General features: G+C 36.9%; 1 protein-coding gene across 4 annotated transcripts in view; it reads left to right on the top strand.

Moving 5' to 3' along the window:
* The window catches only part of SESTD1 (SEC14 and spectrin domain containing 1), a 50,143-nt gene that overhangs the window by 952 nt on the left and 33,730 nt on the right, over nt 1–15,461 (top strand). For 3 of the 4 annotated variants that reach the window (XM_063162243.1, XM_063162240.1, XM_063162241.1), the window contains exons 2-5: nt 2,082–2,144; nt 2,820–2,922; nt 10,931–11,010; nt 14,332–14,440. In XM_063162243.1, coding sequence (XP_063018313.1) covers nt 10,956–11,010; nt 14,332–14,440 — 164 coding nt within the window. In that variant the 5' untranslated portion in view covers nt 2,082–2,144; nt 2,820–2,922; nt 10,931–10,955. The remainder of the gene's footprint in view (nt 1–2,081; nt 2,145–2,819; nt 2,923–10,930; nt 11,011–14,331; nt 14,441–15,461) is intronic. The other variant, XM_063162242.1, reaches the window with a different exon arrangement.

Below are 15,461 nucleotides of genomic sequence, written 5' to 3'. Positions count from 1 at the left end.
GATGCTTTTGTCTGTTGCTCTCTCATCTTTCTGCATCCCGAAGGAAATACTGGTCCTCTCCATTTTTAGTATTGCAGTGTCTGCAGTGTCCTCACAATTGGATCCTGATTTTGTTCATGCATTAAAATTCACAGTGGTGAGGAAGTACTGGGTTTTTCCCCCTTTTCTCCCTTCCGTGACATTGCCTGCTAAGATTCAGTGTTTTGTAAATAATGAATACTGTTACTACTTTATAGGATTACTGGTAGTTATTAATTACTGTGCTAATAAGGGTTCCCCTTTATCTGAATACGAGCATTTATAGTCCTAATACCATTGTCTGTACCAAGCAGAAACTGAAGAGAGAAAAGGGGGAAGGCGGACTGTAGAATAGAGCTGAAGCTTGCTCAGAGAGGCCTATGGCTTGCTGAGGTGCTGGTCATGCCTTGCTCTTTCAGGAGAAAAGCAGCGAGGCAGGGCACTGGACCAGGCTGCTCAGGGAGATTGTGGAATCTTCCTCTCTGGAGACATCAAACCCCCTGCCTGGGCTGGGTCAGCACCAGCAGTCACCCGGGAATGTGTCCAAATGGGGTTCCATTAGAACCATTCAAATAGATGATCTCCAGAGGTCCCTTCCAATCTTAATAATCCTGTGATTCTGTGAAAATCTTCCACCAAAACTAAGAGTAATTACAATGTGGTATTAGGGGCGGATTTGATTGCTGCTTGAGGAGTGCTGTAAAATCATCTCAGCTGACTGTTTTTCCTGGAGTAGTTTACTAATCGATGATATTTTGTTTGAAGTTTAATTGATCAGTAACATCAGTTTTCCTAGAAGTACAATTTAAAAAATAAAATATATGCATTTTTAAATTTGTAGGCTGTAATTTTAAATTGGCTATGGATTCAAATTTCTTGGTTAAGCTTATGTAAACAAGGGAAATTCACATAGTTCCGTCATTTTCTGTCAATAAAATAAAGGAGTCAGGTGAATTTCAGCTCAGTTTCAGTTGGCTGTTGCTTGAGAGTGGCAGTAGGAAGGGAAACCAGAGGAATTTCTGTTCTTTAATACAGTGCTACCTAATTGTCAAAAATCTTTAGGAATAGATTATTAAGAGGAACATCTTTATTCCCCAGTCATGATAAGTGGGGAAATACAGAACACCTTCAATAGGCAGCTTCTGATAAAGTAGGCAGAGCCTATCCTGGAAGTGATGTTGCAGGATTTCCAGTGTGAATGTACTGAAGCTGTCTCAAGGACTTGCTGTTTGTATTTTTGTTCCCAATATATAGGTGTGTCCTCTTACCTTCTCTCCCATCTTTTTGAGGCTGACTAGAAAATTTCCATTAATAGGAGGGCATTTTTAATTTAAAATTTACTGTGAGTTAGATTACTCTAATAGCTGATCTATCAGAATTACTGTAAAACCAGTGAAGTGTGTTTGTCATCTTGACTTTGCCTTTTACACAGCATACACTAATTTGAACTTCTGGGGTTTTTGTTGTTGGTTTTCATTTCATGGGTGGAATTTGATCGAGTTACAAGGTTTCCTGCAAGTCTTACAACATGTGCTGAGGTTTAACATTTGAAGCTTATATGTTAATTCCACATCTTCTAATACAAAGAGAGACTATTTATATTTTCTTACTGAAATAATACTTTGCCTTTTAAAATTTTATAGCAGTGAGTACCTTTGTAGAAATACCTTCTTCCTCTTCACAAAACATCTACTAACACTGTTGTATTTTCAATTTAGCATAAAACTTCGTGTAGGTTACCTCTGATTGAAAGCATACCACAGGGATTCTGGTTCTTGTTACTTTCCCACTGCTTCCGGTGCTGCCTCAGGAGCATTGCCTGCTAACTATAAACAATGTTGATGTCTACCATATGTTTTGGTAGAAAGTGCAGGATTCCTGCTGTCCCACTGAACTGAAATGCCTAGCCTCCTAGTATTTGTGAATATACAGCAGAAATGTTGACTCCCCTATCATATAGCTCTGTAAGAAACTCTTGTTTTCAATCTCCAAGGAAATAAAGTTTTAGATTGAGTAGCAAAATCAAAAAATATGGTCAAATACTTTTTCATTTAAATTTACAGAACCCGGGATCTGGAGCTCAAACTTGTAACCCTAGCAGACAGTTTTGCATTCCAGTACCAATGGTAAGTAAGATAGGTCTCTTCCAAAAATAAATCGTTATAATTTTCATACATTATATTTGGTTCTTATGAAGCTTTGATACTGATGGATATACTGCCTAGAACAACATCTTTGCAGCTGGTTTTGTAGAAATTTAATTAGGCTTTAACTCATGCCTTTCTTAATTTACCTGCTTTACTTTGTTTTCATTTTGTGGCTTCTAAAAAGTCTTTAAAAGGCACTATAACATAAACAAAACTGATAATAAAGTTAAATTCCATTGTTTGGCCATGAAGCTCACAGTGCAGCTTGTGTTCCTATGTCTCTACATAGTGGTAGTGTCTCACAAGGGGAGGAGTGGCTGCAGATGTGTTAGGGGGTGTTTAAGCATAAGACTGGAGAGAAGTGAATTCTACTTTTAAGAGGGTTCTTGGTAGTGGGTGAGAGTAAGGAAAGAAGTTTTAATAGCATCAAGGTAATTGCTGCTCTGATGGTGTTGATAAGCTTGTGCTGGAAGATAAATGAGGGACTTGGGAGCCTTGATTGAGCAAGTAGAAAATTGTGTTGGCAAAGCTTTTTGCTCTTCAGACTAAATAAGAGTGAGAGATTTTTGAAGTGAGGGTAACCTTACAGCAGATGCTAAACTCAACAAGGAAGCAAGTGAAAATCAATCTGGAGTGTTGTTTTCCTGTTTCCAGGTGAGAAGATGAACTGCTGCATTTTGGACAAGCTGAAGTTTGGAATGCTGGGACGTAAAGAACCCATTAAGAAGGAAATTACAGTAGTTGAGAGGAAATGAAGGTATGACTTAGGGCTTTGCAGAAACAGTAATTCAAGGGAGATAGAGGTACTAAGTACGTGAGAATTCAGAGCCGAGATCACTTCCTATGATGTTGGCAGAGTGGTATTTGAGATGTGTTATTAGTGAGGTATCATGAAGGATAGGTGTTGACCAGACCAAGTAAGGCCAAAGCAAAAATGTGTTCCAAGAATAAGGTAAATGGGTTTGGTGTTAGCTTGATGTTTTTGTCACTAAATGATATCTATGGCTGACACCTCAATGCAGGTCTCAATCTTTCTGATGGTGTTCTGTTTGCTAATTCTTTCATTTTGCATTCTCACTTATAATAGTATCATTGGAAAATGTATGAGTGTTGCATCTATGGAGGATGTTTCAGGCAGCAGCTTAGTGAGCTTGATGGTATTTTCTCTGAAGCATGTGACCATTTATATATTGGTTTATTGGTTTATTTGTTGCTAGTGGAAGGCTACATGTTTTATTTTGAGGGGGTAGGAGAGAGGAAGAGTTGCTGTGATTACTGCAGGTGGTTGCTGTGGCTGGTTTAATTTGTGATTTGCAGTTGAAATGTTCAGAATTTTTGATCTGAGTGCAGAATTTTTAATCTCAGTACAAAAACTGAAGACATCCATGAAAGTTAAGATTTATTTCTCCTGTACCCACTAATTGAAGGATATCTTAGGTAATTATTTTTGCTTTGTAGAGCAGTGAATTAATGGATTTCTGAAATATGTGAATAAGGTATTTATTTACCAGATCTGGAATATTTCAGTCTGTTGTACTCTCATGTTTGGTTAACATTAGCAAAATTTTCAAGTTATTTATTTCTTATTGAGGGGATTTTTATTATTACCCTTACCATGGATACTTTGTGTATTGTGCAGTGAGGACATAAGAGTAATTTTTAATTTTATTTTTTTTAAGGCAGAGGAAATTGTTCAGGGTGTTTCAAGGTCTGCACAAAATCATACTCTTGAGCAGATAAATTTTTGGTCAGGTAGCAAACCCAGAGCTTTAGGGATTTGTAAATGGACTTTTTATTAGCCCCTTCTTCATTGTCATCTTGTTTTGGTCAGTTTCCTCCACTCCAAAACAAAGACTGCTTTTGTGTCTGCTGCACAAGGTGGCTTTCAGTGTAGGGGAGCATTTCTTTTTGCTTCCACTCAGTGGAGTGTCACTATGCTGAGCTTGGAGTTGAATCCTGGGGCCCTGAGCCACATGCAATTGTAACCAAGCCAAATGTGTATATTGTTATGAAGTGGTAGATTGTTTTCTTATACAAGTATTGCAAAAAGAACAAGAAGTTCTAATCTTGCACCCCAGAGGAAAGTGTTTTTCGTTTGTTCCAGACTGCCAGCAGTTGCACTCATCAGTACAGCTGTTTGTCTTTTGACTTGGCTGCCCATGGCCTGGGCTGTCCAGTCTCATTCCACCCACTGTCCTAGTTCATTTTATGAACTACTGAAGGCATAGGAGCTTTCTGATCTTTCATCACAAACTGGTTTTGGACAGTTCCTTAAAGAGCTGGTGACAAGGTATTTATTTTTCCAAGCACTTGTGACTTGTATATTTGTTTTGTTTTGTTTGTTGGGATGGTTTTGTGTTTGTTTGTTTGTTTTTTAAGAGGAGGGAGCTAGGGGAGGACTAGTTTTATTTTACGATCTGTAGGTTATTTTTCTTCTCCCCCTCATGAAGTATTTCTGTGGTAGAAGTTGCAATCCATGTGATTGTGTACTACTCCTATGTGACTTCTGATTAAGGAAAATTTTAAGACCTAAAAATCAGAATTTTCTTTTAATGAGTTTTAGCACAGTGTAATGAGGAAGAGAAAATATTTTGGCTATGCTTTGAGTATAGCATTTCAATTGACATATTGCTGTGTAAAAAGTGGTGGAAGAAGCAGCCTCTCAACTTGCATAATATTCTGTATTCTGTGGTTACTTGATAGTGATGCAGCTTCTGCTGGTTTGGCTGCCTGTTGTAAGGGAAGGAGGGTATGAGGTAGATTGGTCTTCTGATGCAGGTGGGCAAGCTGTAGGGTTCTTCAGGAAGGTAAATGGTGTCTCTCTCTGTATGTGAGAGAGTGGCAAAATGTGGCAGGAATATTCCATGAGAGGGAATATAGAGAAGCATCCAAAACCTGTGGCTTAGTTTCTCTACTCTTCTAGATTAAAGAGGTCTGAAAACTGCTGTAACTTAGCATAGGCCACGTGTGTGGCTTGGACTGAGGCTGGAAAGGGTTGAAAACTCTAGCAAGCTCACACACCTTTGGTGTCTCCTGGTGCAGCATCGTTATGAATGTGTGCACGTGTTCCTTTGGGTTGGGCGAGTTTGCCCTCTGCGCGTGGCCAGTGAGTCCAAGGAGTGCAGTTCTTTGAGAGCAGAAGTGCCCATTGCTGCACAGGACCCTGTGGCTGGCCCTGTTCTGTGGAAAGACTGAGGTGTTGGTGTTGTCTCGCAGCTGTGCATGCAGGTGTTATTGTGCATCCTGAGTTACATTGTTTCTGTGCTTGGTACTCTTCCTTTTTTTCCCCTCTGGCCCTTGCTTGAAGTCTGAGGAAAAGCTCTGCCTTTGTGTGAAATGAATAGCTGACTGTGATCAAAGTTAGAACTCAACACACAATGACTTTTTCTTCTCAGATGGCATAACCTCTTACTCACCTGTTCTCCATTTGCTGGTTTGCTATTCATTATATTGCTCATCGCTTCCTTTTGTTGCTTGTCTTTTTATTTCACTTTTCACAGAATGTTGAGGGATTGAAAAAGGATGGGAAATGAATATGGAAGATGGGATAGATAGAGGAAGTAGTGAACAGACAGTTCTTTTGAATTCTATTATTAACTTTAGTTAGAAGACAAGATTTGAACTTTCAAATGAAAATGGAGTGGAATTGGAATTTTTCCGAGCTTAAATTTGTTGTGGCTGTGACAATGTGCTTTTGAATCATGGTCTAGCATGCTGTTTACCCCAGCTTTAACCCAAGTCAGAGCACATTTTCAGTATGTTCTTTGAACTGCCATGGCAAGTTGCTGAGTTAGGGTACTAACAGTACATGTATAGTGGAAAGGGCATTGAGTGGTTGCATCTTGCTTTAAAGCACCTTACATACTCATGAAATCAGTCTGTGTTTTTTATTTTCTGACTTCTTTAGTGTGAATTAGCAGGTTAAAGAAGATCAGAAATATTTTTTTTTGTGTACAATTTCAGACATAGTATAAAACTTCTGTGGGTTTTTCTGGATGGTTTTTACTGATAGTAAAAAAGTAAAAAAATGTGGAAGTGGTTGAAAAGGCAAAAAATTTGATATTCCTTAAATATCTGAAGTTACCTTTTCTCCTGAGGGCTCTAATATTAAATATTTATTAGTGCTGCTCATAATATCTTAAAGAGTAAAAACCAAACACTGCATTTGCATATGTGAGCTGATGTTTCTCTATCAGGTTTTATTGTTATTTTGCAACTGTCCAGCTGCATAGCTGAGTTCCAGGTGCTTTTTAATTGAAAACAGCATTAACTAATAAATATTTACAGCCTTTTTCTATTTTTGGGGCAGGTTTATGCTTCTCAAATTACCCTGGGGCATCAGCCCTGGAGACACCTTCGTTTGTAGTCTCTCTTTGTACAGCTTTGCTCTGGGAGAGATGACATCCTTTAATGTAGCTTTAAAGGAAGGTGAAATAATAATCTACATAGATAATTGTGATACTCAGCTTTCTCCCTGTCTTTTACATGTGGATTTTATTTCTGTGTGGAACAGATGAACTAGTTTTAAGCTGATTCAGGGTAAAAGAGGGTAATGGCTTGTGGGTTCAAGTCAGTGTCTGAAAAAGCCTGTGTGCTGGCTTCAGAGAATGAAGATGTTAATTTTGATGGTCTGCAATTCAAAAGTTGATCTAAAAGAAAAAAGTGTTTTCATTCTACATGATTTGAGGCCTTTTTTCCTTTGGTACTTCAGAATGTCTATTGTTATTTGTGCTATTGTTTGTGCCTGGACTTGCAAGCTGCTACAGTTTTGAACCTAGCTGCCCATCTGCTCCTTGGTTATTTATAGGCAGATTTGTGGAGCTCCTTCTAATCCCTCAAGTCTTCAAAAACATTAATGAATTAAACATCACAATACTCTTGTAAAAAGAGAATTAAATGGAGAAACTGAATGGAGACTAAAAGAGGATAAATGACTTGCTGAAAGCCATATGTATATTTCATAGCAGAACAGAGAATAGAAACCAGATTCTTTTTTTCTTACTTGTAGTCCTGTGCTCAACAGACCAGCTACATGCTCTTGTGAGATACATGCTAAAGGAGTGAAGAAAGAACACGTTCTTTGAATCTTGCAACAGATGCTCATGTGCAGACTAACCCATCCCAAGACCTTGCACCATATATTGAGAGTATTAAAGGTTTCAGGTCTAACAGGCATGAATAAACATGTTAATATTAATTCTCATTAAGCCTGAATTTGTTTTGATTGTTAATGTTTTAGAACAGTGGTTTCTTCTGTGTTGCTTAGAAAGAAAACACCTGTTACCTGCAGGAGATCTCCTCCCTGGCATCTTAGTTCCACTTGTCCAGTCAACCTGGCCCTCTTCCCTGTCCTTAATACACTTTTACAATGGCTGTAAACAGTGTCTGGACATTGGTTCTTATTTAATTTTTTAATTCAATGGCAGTGAAGATGGATAGCACAAATCGCAGGCAAAACTTTGCATTCATCAGAAATTTTGCACTTTGGTGAATTACACATAGTATTTATTGTGTGTGAGTTCTTTTGATTTTTGGCTGGGTGGTTTTTTATTGTATTTTTGTTTGTTGTAGGTCATTGTTTGTTTTTGTTTAGTTTTTGTTGTTGGAAGAACTTCCAAAATTTTAGATGTGTGGAGTAAAACATTGTAATTTGCAGTTGTTCCAAAGTCTAGAAATGGTGGAGGATCCAGCCTACTAAATTGTGATTTGATTTCACATTGGAGTGCAGCCTGAAATATTGTTTTGCAACTTTTACCTGTTCTGTAATTTTGTTGAACTATTTGTTTACTATTTCCCAGTCTCTCCTTCATGTATACATTTCATGTTTGCATGTAAGAGAATTTTTTCCACAAATAGTATTCGTTTCTGCTTGTCAAGGGGATTGGAAGAGTTCTCTATTTCACTGGGATGCCTTTCAAAGATTTAGGTTTTAAATACAAATACTATGCAAATTTAGTGTTGCCACCTTCTTGTGGAAATCTTCAAAAGAATGAATACATTGTTGGAGGCTGACCATAACTATGTTGATTTAATAACCAGGAAGACTATGTCATTCTAAACAAGTTCACTGAGGTTCTTCAAAGTGTATTGAATGAGTCCAGGAAACATGTTAAGTAAAAGAATTGCAAGTTCTACAGTTTGCTATGTGGTATTTTATGGTATGATGGCAAAGTAGGTTCTAGGTGGGCACACAGCACTCTACATTGTTTCTGAAATTCAGCAAACAAAAGTAACCTCTTTATTTGTTTAATATTTGTAACATTTCAGCATATAAAAGTTGTCTTTTGATTTGTAAGTGATGAAATGCAGCTTCCTGAAGTATTGCACTTTCCTCTCGTGAAATCTGTTCTCTTCAGTGCTCTTGTTTTTCTTCAGTAGCTTTTCTGTGTTTAATGAAACCAAATGGGTTTTTTATTGATGAATAGACACTGAATCTATTTCTTTCAGCTAAATAATGGTAAAATATTGAGGAAGAAGTCACTCTTTCCTCATGCTAAACTGAGAGCTTGATGGAAAATTTTAAGAGCGTGTCATTTTTCTTCTTCCAACAAACTGAAGACTTTGCATAAGTTTTGTAGGTCTAAATACATTGCAAAGGTGCAAAGCAGTGGACCTTTTCAAAACACCTTCAGTAGCTCCTATTGAAAAGTAGATGCCAGCTTTCTTGAAATGGTTTCACTTTCCGATATTAAAAAAGAAATTTTGTTTAATTTATCCTGAGACTCTTTCGACATCAAAAATAGAGAAGGATGCTAAACCTGTTTTTTAAACTGAAGATTTTCTTTTTTTTCTGGTATGTTCTGATAACCAGCTGTGGTGGGAGTTTTCTTGTAGATGAAACCTATCAAAGCTCTCCCAGAAGAGAGGCAATTGTACCCTTCAGGAGTTTGTGGAACAAAGGCTAGGTGTTTGGAATTGCCAGCAGTTGTTCTAACTGGTCTGACTCACCTCCCTCCACTCTGAACAGAAAGCTTCCTTTGGTTCCAGGAAATACTGAATAAAAGAACTATTTTGATCTGTGGACAGTGCCACTACTGTGGCAGAAAGCCAAGCGATGCTTTCATATTAAATAAATAGGTCTTTTCAGAGCAGCAGAGAAACATGTTCCCTGGAGTCAGTGAGCTGATGCAGACTTTTGTTCCTGTGTGAAAGTACAAAGATAATGAAGTGTGTGTAGGTTTGAACTTCCTTTATTGATTATAATAAAGAGGCATGTGTAATAATTTGGAAATGTTACTTGGGGAGGATGGGGAAAAAAACATTTAGGTATGTGTTCCACATCTTGAAAAAGGGAAAATAAAGAGAACTGCTGAAGTTAAAAAGCTTACACAGAGTGGTTTGAGAGATAAAAATGACTGCCTGAGTAATTCTGGAATTTTGTGTTTTATGCAACAAATAACTACAAATCTTTGTCTAAAGCATACAGGAAGCATTAATAGAATGCTTTTTTGAGTAGTTGTTCAAAGTGCAGGCTGTCATGGGACTCAGTTTCCTGAGAGAACTAAAAGTTGTTTGTTTCCTTCTGTAATACATGAAGTGTGAATTCTATATAATTGGCAAAAATTGCACTTCAATATGGAGATTTTGGAATAAGAGGGGGGAATGAACATTGTGACACATTACACGTTGGAATAGGAAGAGACAGTAAAAAGCTGTTGAAATGTTTTTTCTTTATAATAATATGATAGATCTTTTTTTGTTTGTTATGAAGCTCATTGTTTTAACATGAAAAGGAATAACTATTTTACCTCAGGTTATTTGGATTTCTCTGGATTTTTTGTGTTTTCTTTCTTTTTTTTTTTTTTTTTCCTAAATAGTTCATAGCTTTTGTTCCATTAACTTCCCCCATGCTAGGAAAAAAAATTCTCTTTGTGTGCATTCTGGAATATCCAGAGGGAGAATTCCAGGTTGCAGTCTGATGCTCTGGGCCTGGAATGGGAAAAAAAATCGATTTTGATCTGTTTAAATTTTGACTGATATTGGCACATATCTTGAATTGAATATCTCTGAGCAGAATTAGATTTTCTAATTATATGATTGATCTGTGGAAGTAGGACCTCAGAAAGTTACAAGCAGATGCCAGTTCCTACTTTGTGTTGGCTGGAAGAGGAAATTGCAGTTCAGCCATCCTGTGGATTTGTCAGGCAAAAAAGCTTCATCATGGTGAATTGCAGTTCACAGTGCAATAAAAATTGCATGAGGATAAGGAGGAGGCAAAGGAAGCAGGAGCATTTCTGGGTATAGATTATGGGTAGGATGTAGTTATTCAGGCTGTTGGATGTTTTTCTTCAGCTGAAGCCCTGCTAATGGCAGGGTAATGGCAGTGTCCTGACAGAAATGTAGCATAACATATTTAGATAATTATTGTATTCTTGGTAATACCAGACAGACCGTGCAGAAACACAACCTTATTTGCACTTATTTTACATCTGAATGAGCAAACAGATGACCTACCCGAAAATTAATTGCAGTTTATTATGGTTGGGAAATGGGATTTTATATAAATTATCTTGTTGTCCTTGGTTCAGCTTCTGCTTTGGTTTTTCTTGTTGGACTGTTTGTTCCCCCCAGTGAGGGAAAAGAAATCTTTAATTAAATGTTGGTATGAATAATGCCTATAATGATCTTTTTTCTTAAGTTTTGACAGTATTTTAGGTTTTGGTTACAGTGTTCTGTTCTTCCTTCAGAAGAATACTGAAGTGTAACACTGTGAAACACTGTAACTGATTTCCCATGCCTGACAACTTCAACTTCTTGTGTTTCAGAGCTGCGAAAAGTATCTGCAGTAGAATGGAAGCGTCAGTAATATTACCCATTTTGAAGAAAAAATTGGCATTTCTTTCAGGTACAATTTCAGTTTTTCTCAACTGATTCCACCCTGAATAATTTGGATAGGATATTTAAGTTGGTTATTTGCATTTGCTGGATGTATTTAACAAAAATGTGTTGTTGGTTAGTGCTTTGTCATATTCCAAAAGAATCTCTGGAACTCTTTATCTAGTAGCCATGGTGTTGGTGTTTAGGACTTGGCTTTGCTGTCTCCTGTAGCTCAACCTCCAAAATTTTCAAGAAGTTTCAGTCTATATGTAACAGACTGATGATTTAATAGATATCCAAAACTCTTCCTTGCTGGTTTGGATTTTTAGTTTTTTGTTTTTAGAAAAACAGCATGAATATTTTCAGGATTTTCTGTAGAAAATTTTTCTTTAGTTTTCGCCTGTTTTTTCTCCAGCATAGAAACACATGGGAGCAGAATTAGCCATGCATTGCAACAGTTTGATTATTACCAATAAGTTAATTCAGAGAAAGCTGTAATTATCACTGTATTTATTAAAACTTCCTGAATCTTATGTTGAAGGTAACTTTTTCTCCTCCCTCTGCAGAAAAAACAAAAAAAAGGAAGTCCTTCAAATGGTGAAAGACAATCCCTTCAATCCCTTGCTGGTTTCAGTGCTGTTGTAGGCAGCTGTGTTAGTTCTTGGTGTTTGATTGTCTGATCTAGTGTTGGTAGGTAACTCACAGAACACTTGTCAACTTCAAAAACTGACAAGTGTTGCCATAAATATTCTTCTGGTTTAGTTTATTTTAGTTTATGTTTTTAGCCAGTCTTGTTTAGCCTGCTTCAATCACCTGAGAAGTGAAACCTGCTCTTTTAGATAATGGAACTTATTTTGCTTTAAATTTGCCCACTGTCTCCAGCAATTGCAAATATAACAATTCCTTTTTAAAAACAAGCAATCAAATCCCTAAAACTCAGCTCACATTAAAGCCTGGGACAGTTCTTCCACAGTAACAGCAGATGTGCAGTGAGTTGGTTGTTCAGCATTATATTGCAAGGGGATATTCTCATTAACTAGAGTGCATTTTCAAAATGCTATTAAAGCTGCCTGATCCGTTTGGAAAGACAGACATTCTTAGTGGAAAGTAATTTATTGAGTGGCATTTTAAGTGCTAGGAACCATTTTGATTGTATGTATTTCTAAGTAGGTTTGATCATTTTGGAATTGATTGGTATTAATGGGTGCTTTAATTTAATGAATGATAAAGCTTGATGCAGAAGGATTTTTTAGCATTCTTCAGTGTAGGCAAAGTAACTTGACAGCCACAAATCAGTTCATCATGTCTCTTTACATCAATTTTACTCTATACTTTCATAGTAGTTTCAGTACTAATTAAAAACATATACTCAGAAAAATAGTATTTTAGGAAAGTCCTGCAGTGTTTGTGTGCTGAAGTCTGTTGTCATTTTTGAATTAAATTGGTATAAATAATGTTTTTCTGGAAGCAAAATAGTGGTTTCTAATAGAAATCCATGGCTAGTGTAGTTTTCATGCTGATAAGTCATTACACATAGCACAGAAGAAAAGACAAGCTCCTAAGTCAACAAAAAGCCTTGAACAACCACTTTGGTGCAAAATGAACCAAAAAAATTCTTTGGGTTTTTTTTTTTTTTTTCCCTGCTTTTGTAATGCTCTTAGTTGCTTTCCTTAGCAGTGTTTACAAGCTGGAGGAAAAACCTGTCAGTTGTTACACAAGATGACTTGTCATGAAATAATGATTTAGATAATTATTCTGGTCTTTTTGTGAAATGTCAAGAGATTATATTTCTGGGATTTGGGTTGTGCTTTGTTTAGTCAGTTCAGCAAATGCTGTTTAAATCCAAGCATTTTCCCTTTTTCTCTGCTTCCTCACTCCAATTTTCAGGCTTTTTGCCATTCAGAGACAGAAGGATGGACAGTCTGTAAATAACTGTTGCTGTAGATTGTTTCTGCTGGAAGCATCTGGCCATTTGTCCTTTCTCATACAGCACCACTCTTCAATTCTTCAGTTTAGAAATACAGTTATTAAAAAGTGTGTTGCTGTTTTCCTGTAACAATTCTCTCACAAAAGAGAGGAAGGGAGGGGAGCACAGCTACTGCAGTGGACCACTGAAAGCAGTAGGTTCTTCAGGAAAATGTGCAAAATATCTATGTATCAGTGGATCTTTAAAACTCCAAATTTAGAGTGTTTGCACAGCTTTGGAAACAAGAAAAAAAAGGCCTGTTGCAATTAAGATTCTACCATATGTTGTGTAAACAGTGTTTGTTCATTATCTTGCATGCACTTTGTGGATGGGGAGAATTCTTATCAAGTTATGTCAACATATGTGTATGAGTCTGCAAGCATTGCTGTGCTTGTGCCTTTTCTTGTTTCTGCATGGCTGTTACTGTTCTGTAAAAAGTTGTTCTTCCTGATTAGATGGAACTTCAGTTCTACTGAAGAACTTCAAGAAGCAAAAGCATAATTTAATTGCTTTAGCCATGTGAAAAACAGTTTGAAAGTAAATATGTTCTTAGATTATGGGAATTCACTTTGCTTGATTTTTACCCAAATAAACCTGTGATTACAGATGTCTTTGTACATGTCTTTTTCTAAAATATAGACAAGATTGTTTAGTAATTGACTCCTACATGTGCTTAAGTACGTTGTGGTTGTGGGGTTTTTTTCCTTAATAAAATAGATAATTTATCAAAATTTACTGTTTCTGATATTGTTTGTATAAGTTTTACCAGAAAGGTTTGAAAATGCAGATGAAGATTAAGGCAAGCAGTTGGAAATACATATCTTAATTGTCAGGTGACTGTTAGCTGTTTATAAATAGGTCTAGAAATTTTTCTATGTTTGAAGGAAGTGCCAGTTCAGGGCATGTGCCTTGGGCAGCCTGTGTGGTACGGGATCTCCTGTAGCAGTCAGCTGGGCTAGGAAAGTCCTCCTTTTCTGGGAGCTCCAGTTGGAGCTTCTGGGGACACGCTCAGCTTGGGACTGGACTAGGTTTCTCATAGGCTGGTAGTCTAGAAGGACTAGGAGATGCATTTTAATAGTATAATGTAAAAATGAAAAAAAATGCTTCTGGAACACTTGACTTGTGTTGTTTATATTGAAAGTATTAGATAAAAAATTGTGACAGCTGTGGATGTGGGCTATGCTCTGATGCCCTGGTGATGTTTTAAATATCCATGTGGTGAATGAACCTTCACAGCTGAGAGGTGAAATATCAGTTGAGGTTTTCACAGCAACTTTAAAGATTGCTTTTGCAATGAAGTTTGAGACTACTTAACTGCAAAGTATTTATTCAGCTTAAACCTCATCACATTAACTTTGTAATTACTTTTTCTCTCTGAAACAGGAGGGAAGGACAGAAGAAGTGGCCTCATTCTGACGATTCCATTATGCCTTGAACAGACAAGCATGGATGAGCTGAGTGTCACACTAGACTATCTTCTAAGTATACCAAGGTGATTTAGAAGGCATTCTGTTCACCATGGTTTTTTTCCCAGTAGTAGAATGAATCTTTCTATTGTTTTTAATTTTGTTTTCTCTTCTTTACCAAATTAAGTTTATGTAAATGTTTGTTTAGAGTGTGATACTGTCTGAGTTAGAAACACACATCCCAATAAGCTAAGGGATATGTACTAAGGCTTGTCTGTGTCCTTTTGTGTCCTTGTGTTCTCCTTTCTTGGGATACCTTTTTTCATAATTTCTTTTTAATGACAATGCGCTCAAATTGCTTAAGTAAATTAATGAGCCATTTAAATCAAACTCCCAAACTTGCAAGGACAGCATTGCCCATTGTCCTTTCCATGCTACATTCCTAAACTTGGTAGCTTATAGGGATTATGTTTCAAAGTGCACTAAGTTAAAAATATACAGTCTTAGTGAAGTTAGTGAGCCGCTTGTGGTACTGCTTAAATGTACTGCCTAAAAACTTGGGTATCCTGTCATCCTTAGCTTGCTGTAAAATCATTGTTGTTCAAGTTCTGTGCATGTGCCTCTGACAGCTTATAGTGACAGTTTTTGATCCTGGCTTAGTTACCTGTATTTCTTTTTTCTTAAGATCCAGGGATTGATCTTTATCATATTTTTTTTCTGTCATGTGCCACTGCTTTATAAAGAAAAGGAGCCTCTCAGATGCATGTTTGTTTTTATAGCTTTTCAAATCTCTCTTCTGGAAACAGAGCAACAGTGGCATAACTGAAGACACCCAGTGTACTTTGCATGTTTTAATCTATAAATGTTTATAAAACACAGTTAAGGGATCCAGTGTTGGGGTTTTTTTGGTAGATTAGACTTTTAAAAATCCTGATTGGTGAGAGAGAAGCAAAGAATAAATTCAGGTTATTTAAAAGTAAAACATCAGGTGGTGTATAGGAAGATACTGCAAGGCATTTTAGTTGTGTAAGTTTGAGGGTTTTTTAAACAGCTTGTTGTCTTTTGTAAAGTGGTGAAACACCAAATGGTCATCCACACAAGTTGTGT

The sequence above is a fragment of the Melospiza melodia genome, chromosome 8 (genome assembly GCF_035770615.1).
Source record: "Melospiza melodia melodia isolate bMelMel2 chromosome 8, bMelMel2.pri, whole genome shotgun sequence".
NCBI lineage: Eukaryota > Metazoa > Chordata > Aves > Passeriformes > Passerellidae > Melospiza > Melospiza melodia.
Note: the sequence above shows the minus strand (reverse complement) of the source record. Positions and strands in the feature narration are given on the sequence as shown.